Source organism: Artemia franciscana, chromosome 2 (assembly GCF_032884065.1).
Source record: "Artemia franciscana chromosome 2, ASM3288406v1, whole genome shotgun sequence".
NCBI classification, from domain to species: Eukaryota; Metazoa; Arthropoda; class Branchiopoda; order Anostraca; family Artemiidae; genus Artemia; species Artemia franciscana.
The window spans coordinates 46912498-46929560 of NC_088864.1; the positions used below are offsets into that span (position 1 = coordinate 46912498).

The following is a 17063-nucleotide window of genomic DNA, read 5'->3' on the forward strand; positions in this document are numbered from 1 at the left end:
TACGCTTTGGGTTAAACTTGGGGATACCTGCTATGGTTGAAACTGACTTTATGTCGCGTATCATTTTAAAATATGTTCTAAGTTAAGTCTGAACGAAAATTGAAAACCATATAAAAGGTGGACTGGAATCATTGGAATAATAATAGCAAACTAAAAGCAAATAATAGCAAACATAATAGCAAATAATAGCAAACAAATAATAGCAAACTCAAAAAAAGAAAAAAAATGAAAAAAATGCCTCACGCGAAGAATTGAAAATATCGAAAGACAGCAAAAACTAATACAAAAAAACTTTAAAAATAAATAATCTAAACAAATAGGCAAATAAAAATCAACTTTTTTTTATTACACTTGACTTTCAATAAATAATGAAAACTGTGATTTCTTGCAATAGAAGTTGTTAAATAAATTTATCCAAGTATAGTTATTTACTTTATATTCCATTGAATCTGAGAAATTGGTTCCTTTCTGTTAAGCACACCTGTTCAAAGTGGGAGGGCTAAGGGCTCCCAGATTGAGGCTTGTGTGAAGGAATTTAAGACTACATCTATTACATGGTTATGAGTTGAAAATGACAGACTTTGTAGCAATAAACAATGAAATCTTGGAATTGCCTTTAACCGATCCTCTAGACCCTGTTCTCTTCTTCCACGGCAAAACTCAAAGCAGAACTATGATTTCGTACATTTTTCGGTACTTATGCATTAAAGCCACCCCACTCAAGAAGTGAAGTTAGACTAATCCTAATGAAATTTACCAAAATATAATGAAAATATAAGACTTTAGTAACAAAATTTTTGAAACTACAACAGAGATTTATGGAGATCAGGGAAGCCAGAACGTATTATATGAAAAACCTAACTTAACCTAACCTTAATAAGAACTCTATATATTAAATATTTAATTAAAATATACCTACAACGTGGTTCATCTCATTGAGACAAAGCTCATTATTTCTGATTACAGCGGAGAAACCGGTTTTTCTCCGATGAAGAGCTTGAGTTGGGAGGGGGGCTATAATACAAAAGTACCCATTTCCCTTTTTTAGTGATTGTTATACTGAGGGATAACATATAGATTGCAGCAGAAGCATTACTGTTTGTTCTTGTTTTCCTCCAGTAGAAAAAAACTTCAATATGTTCCTTCTCTTTTAACAAGACTGCATCTACTTAACTGTTTAATAAATATTTTTTGTCATCCAAATTAATAGACATAAAGCTTACCAATAATAATAGCCCAGGGTCCAAACAGATAATGAAACGAAAGATAGTCAAGAATCAGTATACATGAGAATAAAAAAGCAATTGCTAAAAGCTGATTCCGAGCAAACATCAAAACTGGCCAATAGGATGATGACACGAAAAATGCTGATCCATGTACCAAAATCGCTGCAGCACTGTAAGATAAATGTTATAAGCACTAAATCTTCATAGCTGGATAGCATGTACCAATATAGTACAGGGATTAGCGATACTACAATGAGTAGTGAAACCATTTTTAATTATTTAATATGCTTTTGATGCTATTAAATGGTAAGATTATAGTAATAGTACTAATTGTTTCCGATCGAATATCAAAACTGGCCGATAGCAAAGTGCTATTATTAATACTGATATTAATACATGCTCGTCACAACGTTCAGCCACCCAACGCTATTTATTCATGTTAGTATCAATGGTATTAATATCTTGTGCTATTATATAACAACGCACACAAACACACACACACACACACACACACACACACATATATATATATATATATATATATATATATATATATATATATATATATATATATATATATATATATATATATATATATGTATATATATATATATATATATATATATATATATATATATATATATATATATATATATATATATATATATATATATATATATATATATATATATATATACATATATATACTAGCTGTTGGGGTGGCGCTTCGCGCCACCCCAACACCTAGTTGGTGGGGCGCTTCGCGCCCCCCAAGCCCCCCCGCGCGCGTAAGTCGTTACGCGCCATATTAGTTACGCGCCATTGTAGTTGTGTCCCTGTGTCCCACCTGTGAATAGAGATAGATATAAATATATGTTTTTAACTACGTAAAACATGCGAATATACAACATTCTTCGCTGTCCCATTGTCTGTGCTTATAAATAGATTGTCAGGTTTACTGACTCTTGAACATGCAACATATAATTGTCCATGGGAAAAACAATCCGTATTCAGATCTATACCTCATTATTCTAATGATGTGTCCCTGTGTCCCGGTCGTCATTTATATTCCCTGTGTCCCGGTCGTCATTTGTGTCCCGGTCGTCATTTGTGTCCCGGTGTCCCAGTTTGTAATTTCTCTTTGAGTGTCCCGGTCGTCATTTATATTCCCTGTGTTCCGGTGTCCCGGTCGTCATTTTTGTCCCGGTTTCCCGGTCTGTAATTTCTATTCGAACAATCCCTGTGTCCCGGTCGTCATTTATATATCCCGCCTGTGCCCCCGGCGTCCCCGTTGTAGTTGTGTCCCGTGTCCCGGTCTTCATTTATATTCCCTGTGTCCCGGTCGTGATTTGTGTCCGGGTGTCCCAGTCTGTAATTTCTCTTTGAGGTTCCCGGTCGTCACTTATATTCCCTCTGTCTCGGTCGTCATTTGTGTCCCGGTCTGTAATTTCTTTTTGAGTGTTTTTTCTGTTTAGTTTTTTTTTAGTTTTTTACCTTTTTTCTTATTCAGTTTTCTTTTTCTTCTTTATTTTTCAGCGTCACTATGAAGTACATATCGACGAACCTTTGTTTTTTTAACTTAAATCTGGTAGGCATTGATGACCTTATCCAAGTCAAAATCCCAAACCCAATCATCATCGCTATCATTTTCAGTTTTGATATGTTTTGACTCTCGCTGTCCAGGTGGATTTTCATCTAACTGCGCGGTTTTGCGTTCTTTAGCCGCCAGCCTATTTTCTTGCTGTTCTTGTGATTCCCCGGCACGCTTTCTTTTCTTACTTTCTCTATCAGCTGCAAGCCTGTTTTCTTGCTGTTCTTGTGATTCCTCGGAACGCTTTCTTTTCTTACTTTCTCTATCAGCAGCAAGTTTTTTGGCATAAACTCTTTGAGCAGCTTCCTCGGCTGTTGCCATTGTAGGTTCTTCAGTCATTTTACAATTAAACATTTTTCCGTGAACAAATTTCTTAAATACCGTTAATGACGTCACCGTCATAGCAAAAATGACGACAACTAACTTCCTGACTTCAGCAAGCCTGATTTCTTGCTGTTCTTGTAATTCCTCGGCACGCCTTCTTTTTTCACTTTCTCTTTTAGCCGCAAGTCTGCTTCCGCGTTGCTCTGGTAGTTCCTCGGCACACTTTCTGTTCTTTCTTTCTCTATCGGCCTCAAGCCTGTTTCCTTGCTGTTCTTATGATTCCTCGGCACGCTTTCTGTTCTTTCTTTCTCTATCAGCCTCAAGCCTGTTTTCTTGCTGTTCTTTTGATTCCTCGGCACGCTTTCTTTTCTGACTTTCTCTATCAGCAGCAAGTTTTTTGGCATAGACTCTTTGAGCATCTTCATCGGCTTTTGCCATTGTAAGTTCATCAGTCATGTTAAACTTAAACATTAATAGATTTCTACGTGAACATATGTCTTAAATATCTTGAATGACGTCACCGTCGTAGCAAAAATGACGACAACTAACTTGATGACGTCAGTCAACACAGAAACATGACGTCACCTGACAGACAGACAGACACACAGACAGACAACTTATTTTTATATATATAGATATATATATATATATATATATATATATATATATATATATATATATATATATATATATATATATATATATATATATATATATATATATAAATATATATATATATATATATATATATATATATATATATATATATATATATATATACTAGCAGTTGGGGTGGCGCTTCGCGCCACCCCAACACCTAGTTGGTGGGGGTGCTTCGCACCCTCCCAAGCCCCCCCGCGCGCGTAAGTCGTTACGCGCCATATTAGTTACGCGCCATTGTAGTTGTGTCCCTGTGTCCCACCTGTGAATATAGATAAAAGAAAAAGATTTCTCTTTTCGATATAGATATATATGTGTTTTTAACTACGTAAAACTTGCGAATATACAACATTCTTCGATGTCCCATTGGCTCTGCATATAAATAGATTGTCAGGTTTACCGACTCTTGAACATGCAACATAAAATTGTCCATGGGAAAAACAATCCGTGTTCAGATCTATACCTCATTATTCTATTGATTGCCCTTGAGCTTTGTTGATGGTGATTACTAATCGAACATTCCCTGTGTCCCCGTAGTCATTTATATATCCCCCTGTGCCCCCGGCATCCCCGCTGTAGTTGTGTCCCGGTCGTCATTTATATTCCCAGTATCCCGGTCGTCATTTGTGTCCCAGTGTCCCAGTCTGTAATTTCTCTTTAAGCGTCCCTGTCGTCATTTATATTCCCTGTGTCCCGGTCGTCATTTGTGTCCCGGTGTCCTGGTCTGTAATTTCTCTTTGAGTGTCCCGGTCGTCATTTATATTCCCTGTGTCCCGGCTTTTAGTTTTCTTTTTCTCCTTTATTTTTCAGTTTTTTTCCTTTTTTAGTTTTTTTTCTTTTTCAGTTTTTAGTTTTTTTAGTTTTTTTATTAGTTTTTAGTTTTCTTTTCTTTTTAGTTTATTTGGTAGTTTTTACAAAATAAACTTAATAAAATTAGTTTTTTTTTAGTTTTTTTTTCTTTTTTAGTTTTTAGTTTTTTACCTTTTTTTTAGTTTTTTAACTTTCCGGTGACCCGGTCGTCATTTTTGTGCCGGTCGTCATTTGTGTTCCGGTGTCCCGGTCTGTAATTTCTCTTTCATTGTCTCGGTCGTCATTTATATTCCGTGTGTCCCGGTCGTCATTTGTGTCCCGGTGCTTTGTTGATGGTGATTGCTAATCGAACATTCCTTGTGTCCCGGTCGCTTTCTCTTTGAGTGTCCCGGTCGTCATTTTTATTCCCTACTAGCTGTTGGGGTGGCGCTTTGTGCCATCCCAACACCTAGTTGGAGGGGCGCTTCGCGCCCCCCCAAGCCTCCCCGCGCGCGTAAGTCGTTACGCGCCATATTAGTTTTTTTGTAGTTTGTACCTTTTTTAGTTTTTTTCTTCTTTTGTATTAATGCTAAAACCAAGGTTCAAACCTGGAGCCTCTCGGACCTAGAACCTGAAACATAACGCTTTACCAACTCAGCTACTTCGGCTTGAATACATTCGTTTTGAGCAGCTTCCTCGGGTGTTGCCATTGTAGGTTCTTCAGTCATTTTACAATTAGAAATTTCTCTTTCAACGGTCTTCTTGCAATTAAAAATTTGTCTTTGAACGATATTCTTAAATACCTGTGTCCTGGTCGTCATTTGTGTCCCGGTATCCCAGTCTGTAATCTCTCTTTGAGTGTCCCGGTCGTTATTTATATTCCCTCTGTCCCGGTCGTCATTTGTGTCCCGGTCTGTAATTTCTCTTTGAGTGTTTTTCCTTTTTAGTATTTTTTAGTTTTGTACATTTTTTTTTTTTCAGTTTTCTTTTTCTTCTTTATTTTTCAGCTTCACTATGAAATACATATCGCCGAACCTTTGTTTTTCTAACTAAAATCTGGTAGGCATTGATGACCATATCCAAGTCAAAATCCCAAACCCAATCATCATCGCTATCATTTTCAGTTTTGATATGTTTTGACTCTCGCTGTCCAGGTGGATCTTCATCTAACTGCGCGGTTTTGCGTTCTTTAGCCTCAAGCCTGTTTCCTTGCTGTTCTTTTGATTCCTCGGCACGCTTTCTTTTCTGACTTTCTCTATCAGCAGCAAGTTTTTTGGCATAGACTCTTTGAGCATCTTCATCGGCTTTTGCCATTGTAAGTTCATCAGTCATTTTAAACTTAAACATTAATAGATTTCTACGTGAACATATATGTCTTAAATATCTTTAATGACGTCACCGTCATAGCAAAAATGACGACAACTAACTTCATGACGTCAGTCGACAAAGAAACATGACGTCACCTGACAGACAGACACACAGACAGACAACATATTTTTATATATATAGATGTCCCGGTGTCCCGGTCGTCATTTGTGTCCCAATGTCCCGGTCTGTAATTTCGTCAGTCGACAAACATGACGTCAGTCGACACACAAACATGACGTCACTCGACAGACACACACACACACAGACAACTTATTTATATATATATATATATATATATATAGATATATATATATATATAAACTGATATAACATATTGAATCAGTATAGTCTTCTCAAAGATTTTGTTCTAGCTACCCTCTCCGATAAATTTCAAAATTAGGGAATTTTCTATAGCGCCATCCCAGCATAATATAGGTATCTCGCTTTTCTTATCACTTTTGTTTGTGTAATATAATTATACTGGGATTGTGAGCTTTTTTATCTGGTGAATATGTCTTAGTCATCTAAGACACTATCACAAAATTCACTCAGTGAGCAGAATGTAAAATCCTGACATCAGAATCCTGAATAACAGTGCAAAATACATTTATACTGAAATAACTGCATGAATAAACCATTACAAATCATCAGTCCGGTATCAAAAGGTTGTAACTCCATAATTGTAAATTTTCAAAAGAACAAAAGGAAACCTCGCAACTCTGTAATTTCCTCTCTGATAACCGTAAAACAAAAATAGATTGATATATATTGATTCTACATAATAATCTGTTTTGTATGGTTATCGGAGGGGAAATAAAAAAGTTGTGAGGTTTTGTTTGGCTCTTTTGGTTTATTAAATATCCTCTTCCGATCTTAATTTCTTAGTAAAATGATTAAAAAAAATAAATGCACAGAACAACAACTTATCAAAAATATCATTAGTGTATTAAAATATTTCTATGAACATAAATTACTGTCGGGAATTTCAGTTTTTCAGCATAAAAGCTTCTAAAATATTTAGAGATATCTTATCCATTGAAAGCTTATGAACACTTCACTGAAAATCCTTTGTTGCATTACATTTAATTAATTTTTGGACAATACAACATGTGTGGGTGAAATCGATTGATGCTGAATGTGTGTTGCATTATAAGTAGGCAATAACAACGCATAGATCTTTGCTCCCCAACTTTTGAAAAAGAAATAAATTTACAACTTTTTTCAAAATGTTTTTAAGCGTGCTTGGATTACCTATTTTATATAAATGCGGACCAAAAAAAAATGACGCATCAAATTATTGACCAATTTCAATTTTATCAGTAACCTATTTAGTAAAATCTTTGAAAAGGCTACGTTTTGCCGTCTCATTGCTTTTCTGAATTCCATACTTATTCTTCAGGATTTTCTGATTGGTTTCTGAATGAACCACTTTGCTGAACACGCGTGTATGACATTCTGTTGCTTGAACATATGATGTATATGTTGTATGACATATGTTGTATGACATATGTTTGAATTTTGTACATTCTGGACTAGATTTCAGATTAACTTCTGGTGCTATATTCCTGGATATTCGTAAAGCATTTGATTTCTTAGCCCATACAATTTTTTTTTTGTCGAATATGTCTCATTTTGGTATAAGAGGAGATGTACTATCTTGGTTTAAGTCTTATTTGAATTGGAGACTAATTTCTGCTGTTTCTCTTTTCTGCTTACCCTTATAGATGAATTATGGCGTCTCAGATGGATCAGTATTAGGGCCTGTGTTATTTTAGATATATGTAAATGATCTTTTTTATGTGGTAAAAGCAGAAATGTATTAATTTCTGTATCCTAAACCTTCGGATGCCCATAGTGGGAACTATATTTCACCTTCTTCTGATGTCATTATTTCTTTTGCTGACGACAGCACACTTGACACATAGGAGAGTTGTGAATCAGAGTCTTGATTAAATCTAGCAAATTCGTTTTGAGCAAGTAATTCTATGGTTTGATGCTAATTATCTTACCTTAAATTTTTCCATTTTTTTTCACGCGGTTTCTGAGTTTATCTTCAGTTTTCTGAAATTCACCAGACAAATGGGATCAATCGTACATCTAGAGATAGGTATTTTCGTTTTTTGGGGATTCATATTGACGAAAACCTGTCTTTCCCACGCCATATTGAACTGATTGAAATGAAGATATGAATGAACCTTGGTATTTTTAGGAAGCTCAAAGTTACTTCTCCTGGATCAATTGTGAAAGTTCTTTTTCACTGTTTGATCCAATCTTATTTTTATTACTGTCCGATAGAATGGATATCAACTTTTCCTTCTCTTTTAAAACCGCTTTCTAAGGTATGTAACAAAGCTAGAAACCTTATTCAGGAAACTGATGGCGCAAGAGTTCACTAATGGCTAAACATAGATTGGATCTCCGATCACTGTGTGTTCTCTCATGTGCATGTTTTAGTTTTTCTCAGCTCCATATTTACCTTCACCAGCCCATAAGTTTTCCACCATCTTTTACCTCTGATTAAAATAATTGTCATCTTTGAATAAAATGCCCGAATCAGCTCAAAGGTGCCACTCTTTTAGGCTGTTCAAAGTAAAACTGGTAGAAGTTCTTTCATGCCACTCCTTCAGGCTGTTCAAAATAAATTGGTAGAAGATCTTCTTAGAAATTAATCATTTTTTTTTTCATGTTACTTTTTTTTTGTTTCTTTATACTCCTTTTGTGCAGGGATTACTGGAGTTTATTTATGCTATTTAATTAAACTATTGTATGTATGTATGTATTTATTAATAACCCATCATACAAAATAATGAAGTGATGGAGTACATTGGAAAAAAAGGAAAAAAAAGAAGAAAGAAACAACATATCGTAAATACATTCTAAAATACAAACAAAAATAATTCCACGTTAAAAAACAACATTTTGCCATTCATGGCCGGTTTGCTTATTGCACATGTGTACATTCAGCTCAGCTAACTTAGCACACGGGTCAGACAAGCTATATTTTTTCATCAAACAGGAGCTGCGGGTTCACGGAGGAACTCGCAACAGAAACTTAGCAAATTTGAAGAAAACGCGTTTCATCCTAAGATGGTCAGATTCACCAAATGTAGGGTAAAACGGTACTAAATACAGAATATGTGGCAGGACGACACTATTGTAAATTCTCGTAAGATGGGCTCTATTCAAATGAAACTGAGAACTAACAATTGTACCATATACACGACGGAGTTTCATTTCTATACTTTCTAGCATCAATAGCCTAGTTTTCTTCAGATTTTTTCCAATAGGAAGGCCAAGATATTTCAACTTAACACAAGGCTTTACTTCTGTACCATTCAGATCTATAGATGTATTATCTGATCTAGTCGTATCTATTTCATTAAAAACCAAAACATCACATTTTTTAGCATTTAGGGAAAGTCCAATATCACTGTAGTTTTTAAATATCTCCAAAAAACATTTTTCTAGCCCACTGATAGTCCTATTAATATTAAAAACGTCATCTGCATAACTTAATATCGACGAATCAGTACCTTTATATATACAACACGAAGGAAGTTGGCACTGAGCTGGAAGCGTTGCATTATTATAAACCGTGGAGAAATAACCACACCCTGCTTAATCCCGATATTAATTGGTATATCATCAGTCAGCAAATTGCTTCCAGGTATACGTATTTTTGCTTTCATATGGCGGTACATGTACAAAAGAGGTCTAACTAGGTTTAGCGATACACTACGGTTCAAAAGCTCATTCATTGCTTGAGGATGCAACAACGAATCAAATGCTTTACTAACATCGTATGTTCCTAGCGCTAGAGTACCACCGGATTTATCTGCATCGATCAACAAATTGCACAGACATATTAGAGCATGGAAGCAACCAAGCTTAGGCTGGAATCCAAACTGGTGAGGAGGCATGTAACAGATAGAACGTAGGTTATTAATTATAAGTAATTCTAACACCTTCGCAAAAACGCTTGCAACAGTTATAGGTCGATACGATGAGCATTCAGACGGATCCTTCCCTTTTTTTAGAATCGGTGAAATAAGACCAACACAAAAAGAATCTGGAACTATACCGCAGAAAAAAATCATTTGGTACAGAAAAGAAAGATGACACATAAGCTTATCAGACCCATTTTGTAAATGAAAGGCGCATATGCCATCATAATCCATGGACTGTCTTTTGTTAAGCTTTCGTATAACATCACGTAATTCACAAGAACTTACTACAAAGGTACGCGGTCCAGGAGTACGTAAGCGATTATTTAAATCCGTTTCAAATTTCTTGAGAATGTTAACGTCAAGTTCGGTGAACTGATTTTTGAAATATGAATGCCACTGGTACTCACTAATTGTAATTTGGCTTTCCGAGTTTTATTACTTGCAAAACGAGTTTTCCATAACTTATTAGGGTCATTCGCGATCGATTCCGCAATTGCAACACTTTGACCAGCCCGGTGAGCTTTGAGCTCCTTTTGAAAGTGGCGCTTAGTAAGTAACCGTAAAGTATTTACAACTCCGTTTCTAGGCTTATCACAATCATTCCACAGACGTAACCAAAATTGAGAGGACTGACAAGCGGATTTGAGGCTCTCGTTACTGGACCATTCAAATTTTTCGGTTCCAGATCTACACGTTCTCACTGGGACAGCGAATTTGTCGGCATTTTTTAGAGCGTGGGTAATCTGCGCACAATAAAAATTCAGTTCAATACGAATGTCAGACTTGTCCATCCCAGGTTGCCGTTGGAGCAGTTGAAACGGAACTCGGATTTTATCTAGCATGAAGTCACACTTCCCTTGGAAGATACCCTCATCAATCTTGTCCCAAGATTTAACCCGTAAAAATTTAGATTTCCTTTTGACAAATTCAGAAGAGGGAGTATCTCAGACGGGATCGACAAGAACAAAGGGATACGGTCACTATATTCACCTTCCAAACCGACTTTCACAATAAGATCTGGATTGGGAGGATAGAGAAAGACTACATGATCAAGATTAGAAGTGTTTCCAGAAGTTTAAATAAACAAATAATTTCGGTCTTTCGGTACAATCGAGTAACCGGTTGGTAGAATAGATAGAAATTTTCAGCTCTAGCACTTGAATTCTCAAATAGATCACAGTTAAAGTCTCCATTATTCGATCTAATCATTTAAATTTTTGTGCTTTATGCCAAATATTCTTTCCCTTTTTCATTCTCTGTGAGTAACTGATTTTTTTTCTCTCTTAGCTAGTATATTGTATTATTGTATGTGTTTCATCATGAATAAATCTTATCTTATCGATCTAAATAGTTTAAAGATGAAAGCATTTACTCAATTCTTTTTAAACATATACACAAAATGAAATAGAAGGAAGGTTGTTAATACCGTTATAAGATCCATCCAAAGAAGTTTCAGGAAAATTTTGAGATAATATTGTAAAAGAAATCGGAAAGTACGAAAAATTCTAGAGTTTTTGGAATTTGGCACAATAGGAATTTTATATTCCCAAAAAGTTCTTCTGAACCCTATCTCTGATTTTAAGCTGACTGTACCAACCCAATTCAAAAAGATTGAAGCCAAATAGATGTCAATAGAAGTCAAAGAAAATTGAGCACTTACCTAACTATCAGTACTGCGACGCGGAACCATCCAAGACCAGCTCTATCGCGGGGAGTCGATAACTCTGCAAGAAGGTTCCCAGAGAGCCAGGCAAGTAAAATCCATTCATACCAACAAGGTATGAGAGTGTCCCGAATGACTGGGCAAATGGGAAGCGTCGAAGAAAGCACAAGCAGTGCCATTAAATAAATATGTGATGTAAGATAACACATAAACCTAGAATATTAGAACATCATAGGATGGATACATAAAGACTGCTAAAGAAGAGTGCTGGAAGTGCAAATGCCATATTTTGTTCTGAGTTATGTTTTCAACACGAGAAATGACACAGACTAATCTAAGCACCAATCTACAGCCGTTAATGAGTTATTTAAATTGGGGTAAGCAATATAATCAAATCAAAAAAAAAAAATTACGAAGATTGTAGCAAGCGGAAATTCTAATTACTATTTTTACTTTTGGGGAGCAAGACGATCTTCTGTCCTCCCCAATATCAATTGAACTGTGATCTAAAGAACAAAAACTTGATTTTAAATAAATATTGAATACAAAGAACAAGTTTTCTTTAACTGCAAGTAAGGAACAATATTAAAAATTAAAACAAACGGAAATTATCCCGCATATGAAAGGGGTTGTCCCTCCTCAACGCCCCGCTCTTTACGCTGAAGTTTGACTCTTTGTCACAACTCTATTTTTTAAAAGAATAAATCAACTTTAGCGTAAAGAGCGAGGCGTTGAGGAGGAGACAAGCCCTTTCACATACGGAATAATTTCTGTTCGTTTTGATCTTTAATGTTACTCCGTACTTGCAGTTAAAAAAATTTTTTGTATTTAGTTTCTGAACGTTTTTGAATTAATGCATGTTTTGATTTTGGCTCACCGCACATGAATAAATAAAACGAAATTTGTATATTTTTTTTTGTTAGATGGCTTTCTCGTAGTTTTGATTGGAAGATTTTGATAAGAAAAGGGGTGGGGGAGGAGGCCTAGTTGCCCTCTAATTTTTGGTTTACGGCGTTTTTTACGAACGTTTTTGTTAGTAATGAACATACGTACCTTACGAACTAACTTACGCAACGAACTTCTATATTTGTGCATTTTTGCTATGTATATGAGGCGGTTCGCCCCCTCGTCTACTAAAGCTTAAATTTTGCCCCAAATCGTTAAGAATGACCCCTGAATCACAAAGACCGTAGAATAAACAGTAGAAATCACAAAAATACTTTAGCGTAAAGAGCAAGGTATTGTGGAGGAGACGAACCCCCTTATGTACGTAATATTTCATGTCCATTTTAAGTTTTAATGCTGCCCATTACTTCCAGACGAAAAAATATTTGTTTTCTCATTTTTTTAAAAAATAATGCTAGAAAATCCTGATAATTCTCTCATGATAAATTTCTCGATGGAAAGATCCATCCTTGTAACCCCCTCCACCCGACCCACCCCCACCCCAACACGAAAAAGTCCCCCTGAAAACGTCTTTACACTTCGTAATTACCATTACTATATGTAAACATGGTAAAAGTCTGTAGCTTGTAGCCCCTCCCCTGGGGACTGTGGGGGATTAAGTCGTCCCCAAAGACATAGTTATTAGGTTTTCGACTAAGCTGAAGAGAATGGCTATTTCACAATTTTGATCCAGTGGCTTTGGGGAAAAATGTGCACAGGAGGGGGCCTAGGTACTCTCTAATTTTTTTGGTCACTTAAAAAGGGCACTAGAACTTAATTTCTGTTATAGTGAGGCATCTCGCAACATTCTAGGACCACTGGGTCGATTAGATCACCCCTGGGGAAAAAAAACAAACAAACAAATAAACACGCATCCGTGATCTGTCTTCTGGTAAAAAAAAATACAAAATTCCACATTTTTGTATATGGGAGCTTGAAACTTCTGCAGTAGGGTTGTCCGATATGCTAAATCTGATGGTGATATTTTGTTAAAATTCGATGACTTTTAGGGGTGTATTCTTCTATTTTCTAAAATGAGGCACATTTTTTCAGGTACGTAACTTTTGATGGGTAAAACCAAGCTTGATAAAACTTGTATATTTAAAATCAGCATTTAAATACGATTCTTTTGATGTAACTGTTGGTATTAAAATTCTGTATAGTTCGCTACCACGAACTGTTTGATTTCAATTGGAAGGCAGTGTGGTCAAAGGAAAATTATTGGAAGAAGAAGATGTGAATTATCTTTTTGAACAAGTATTAACACTAAGCCATCTAGTATACGCACTTTAAGTAGAGTTTTAGTCATAGTTTTAACATAATCCTGTCTAATTCCAGAAGGCTAAGTAAAAAAAAATAATCAAACAAAAAATCAGCCGTCTAATTCTTAAAATGTATATTTTTTGGAATGGTTCTGGTGTGGTAGATTACCGTGCTCAGAGATTTACACGTGCATTTATTGAAGAAGGGGGGGGGGTGTAAGAGCAACCAATATTAAAATTACTGAGACATGGATAATGTGAAAATTTTTGCAAAACTGTAAAAACATCAGCAAGTTCATAAGAGGGGTGCCTGTGAAGAAGCAAAAATGCTCCCTCACAGGGGCACGCCTTGACAAGCATATCCTTATTTGTAAGATAATAATTTTCAGAAAACAGAAAACAAGAGTGTTTTGTCAAAACTTCCAGCATCTTTTATTTTCAATAGATTAGGCAGCGTATGAGAGCATGAAAACAAACTTTTATGAGCTATATTTTAATCTTTACCTAGGCTAATTTGGGTAATTAAGGACCAATCATAAAAATCACTAGAAGTTGAGGAGCATATCGAGAAATATATCCCCTAGGCAGGCCCCTAAGTTCGCTAGATATTTAAATATAATTGCTTACCTGATGACTGGTATTTTGTGATAACTATGAATCAGTGGCAATGATAAAATCAGCCAAACAAATGGAAAAAGAACGCATGTGAAAAACAATATCATCATCATCCATGACGACCACTGTAGTCCACCCATCCAAAGTTCCTAAGAAATGTGGAAAGGCAGAATAAATATTTCGTATTTTAAGATATATTCTCCTCTCAAGTAGAAACTAAGTAAGAAATTTTATTGCCCGGAAATTCCCATGAAATTAAAACCGAGTATAACAAAGGAAAAAGAAAGGAAGAGTCACACTAGGGAGCATCACCAAATGTATTTACATATTATGTACACTAGCAAACCTACTGGCACAGGATGGCTAGCCATGGGTTCGCTCTTCTCTTAGCATTTTTCAGAAAATTTTCGGTGACTCGATTAACACAGACTGTTGGATCGGATACACAATAACTACGCATGATAAAGGAGTTACTCGTCCATGGTGGAAGTCAGAGAAGGAACTTCTCGAATAACAAAAAAACAGAACCCTTACTTCTGAACACTGAGCGGACGACAGGTATCTCCGAAAAGGTGCTGTATACAGTACATGAGGAGGGCACTAGCATTAGACAGCGACGCAAGATCTTTACGGCAGAATCGATATCTGTTACAAATAATTGACCCGTACGCAACCCAAATTTTCACTTCTACGTGGCGCACAAGCAGCGTCCCGGTGGAGTGGAAGCTTTGACCCATTGGTTCTCAGGTGGTTCCACAACTAAGTCGCTAAAGGGATCTTTTCTTCGTAGTGCTCCGCATTCAAAAACAAGACGGCAGATTTTGACACATCTAAAGACAAACCTATGTTATTGACCCTATTCAACACATCAAAATCCTTCGATAGTCGATCAGCCGACCTCTTCAAATTAGGCAAGTCGTCAGCATACGTCATTAACGAAACATCAAACCCTTTTGAACCACAAGACGAAGCTACTCGGGCTTGCGCTGACAGAACAATATTGTTGTAAAAACTCGGAGATACAACCGAAGTTTGGCTGACTCCCTTATGGACCAGTACAACAGTGGATTTGACAACATTTGAGGTTATTTTACATAAAATATTATACGACAAGAGATAAGAACAGATAAGATAATATTTATTTTCAAAAGACTATCACAAGCTCTATAGAGCCGAATTCTCTTTACATGTCAGTAAAAGCTAAGAAAAAAAAATTCAAAACGGTACATTAAGTCAAACACTTAAAATTAAAAGGAATTAAAAAAACAAAATCATCAAAGATAAAGGGCAAATCAGTAAACTTAACAATTAAATTACAAAAACATTGCAGTAAATCAAAAAAGAATAAAAACAGCCATAGAGGAAAAGGGGAATTTGGCAAGTACATAATCACGAATTGTTATTAAGGTGTTCCAGAATAAAGGGTAGAAAACTTTTATGAAACCTTTTTGTAACAGCATGGATCGGAGAGTAAGTTGGGATTGCTAAGGAGGCTGACCGGGGGAGTCGGAGTCTAATGGGATTGTGAAAATCAGGGAGTAAGTCCTCAGTACGGGGATTGGAAATTACTGATTTAGCGAAAAGCAGGCGAATTTTTTCCCTCCTTTCTTTTAAGGTGGTAATGCGTGCAGCTTTAAGGAGGAAGGAGTATGGAATTTTGCCTTCTTTGTAAATGATCCTCAGCGAACGCTTTTGGACCAACTCGATTTTGTCACTAAGTTCATTTGAAATTTGCGAATGCCAGACCGGACATGCATATTCCAATAACGGTCTGATAAAGGATAAGTAAACACGGAGGGAATGTATCTTAGGACAATTAAATTTATTTAGCAGCTTAAAAATGGATAGTGAAACATTTGCTTGTTTAACAATGTTGGAAACATGTGTGTCCCACTTAAGATCATTAGAAATTGTGACACCAAGAAGCTTAACATGTTTCACTAGCATTTCGCTTGGGATCGGGTCGCAAAAAGCAGGAGTAGATTTCAAGACGTTGATCGTCATTATCCGTGATTTAGTGGGATTTACTGTCATATTTAGATTCTTAGATTCATCCGAACATTGGCTTAGGATTTCAACGGGGTCACTTTTAATATTTCTATGACATACTTCAAGGATCGACAAGTCATCCACGTATTTCCATCTTTGGGGGAATTCCTTGCCAATTTCATTAATCATGACAAGAAATAATAGTGGTCCCAATAAGGTTCCTTGAGGTATTCCACAGTACCTAGGGAGGGGGTTAGAGAAGGTGTTTTTGTATTATACAACTTGTGATCTGTCTGAAAGGAACGATGAAAGGAACAAGATATTATATTACATATAATACAAACAATACACAAATTTAGCCCTTGTTTATACGCCTCAAGAAGGATTTGCGCGTGGACCGATGATTGAAAAGCCCAGCTCACATCAAAAGATCCAATAGCTAGTGGATAATCCGTTGCCTCAGAATCAGACAAAATAACAGCAAGGGCGAACAGAGCATCAGCGCAACCGAGCCCTACCGTAAAACCAAACTAGTGTTTTGGCATTTGGTAACAGTGTCTAACATTTGGCAATATAACCATTTCTAGAAGCTTACATAAAACTGGCGACACTTGAATTGGGCGATACGAGGAGCATGTGTTAGCTGGCTTCCCTTTTTTCAGGATTGGCGTAAGTTGCCCTATA

General features: G+C 36.2%; 1 protein-coding gene across 1 annotated transcript in view; it reads right to left on the reverse strand.

Moving 5' to 3' along the window:
* The window catches only part of LOC136035049 (uncharacterized), a 262359-nt gene that overhangs the window by 25708 nt on the left and 219588 nt on the right, over nt 1-17063 (reverse strand). The window contains exons 30-32 of the mRNA XM_065716648.1: nt 14403-14539; nt 11566-11781; nt 1224-1396 (exon numbers count right to left, since the gene is read on the reverse strand). Of these exons, the coding sequence (XP_065572720.1) occupies nt 1224-1396; nt 11566-11781; nt 14403-14539 (526 nt within the window). The remainder of the gene's footprint in view (nt 1-1223; nt 1397-11565; nt 11782-14402; nt 14540-17063) is intronic.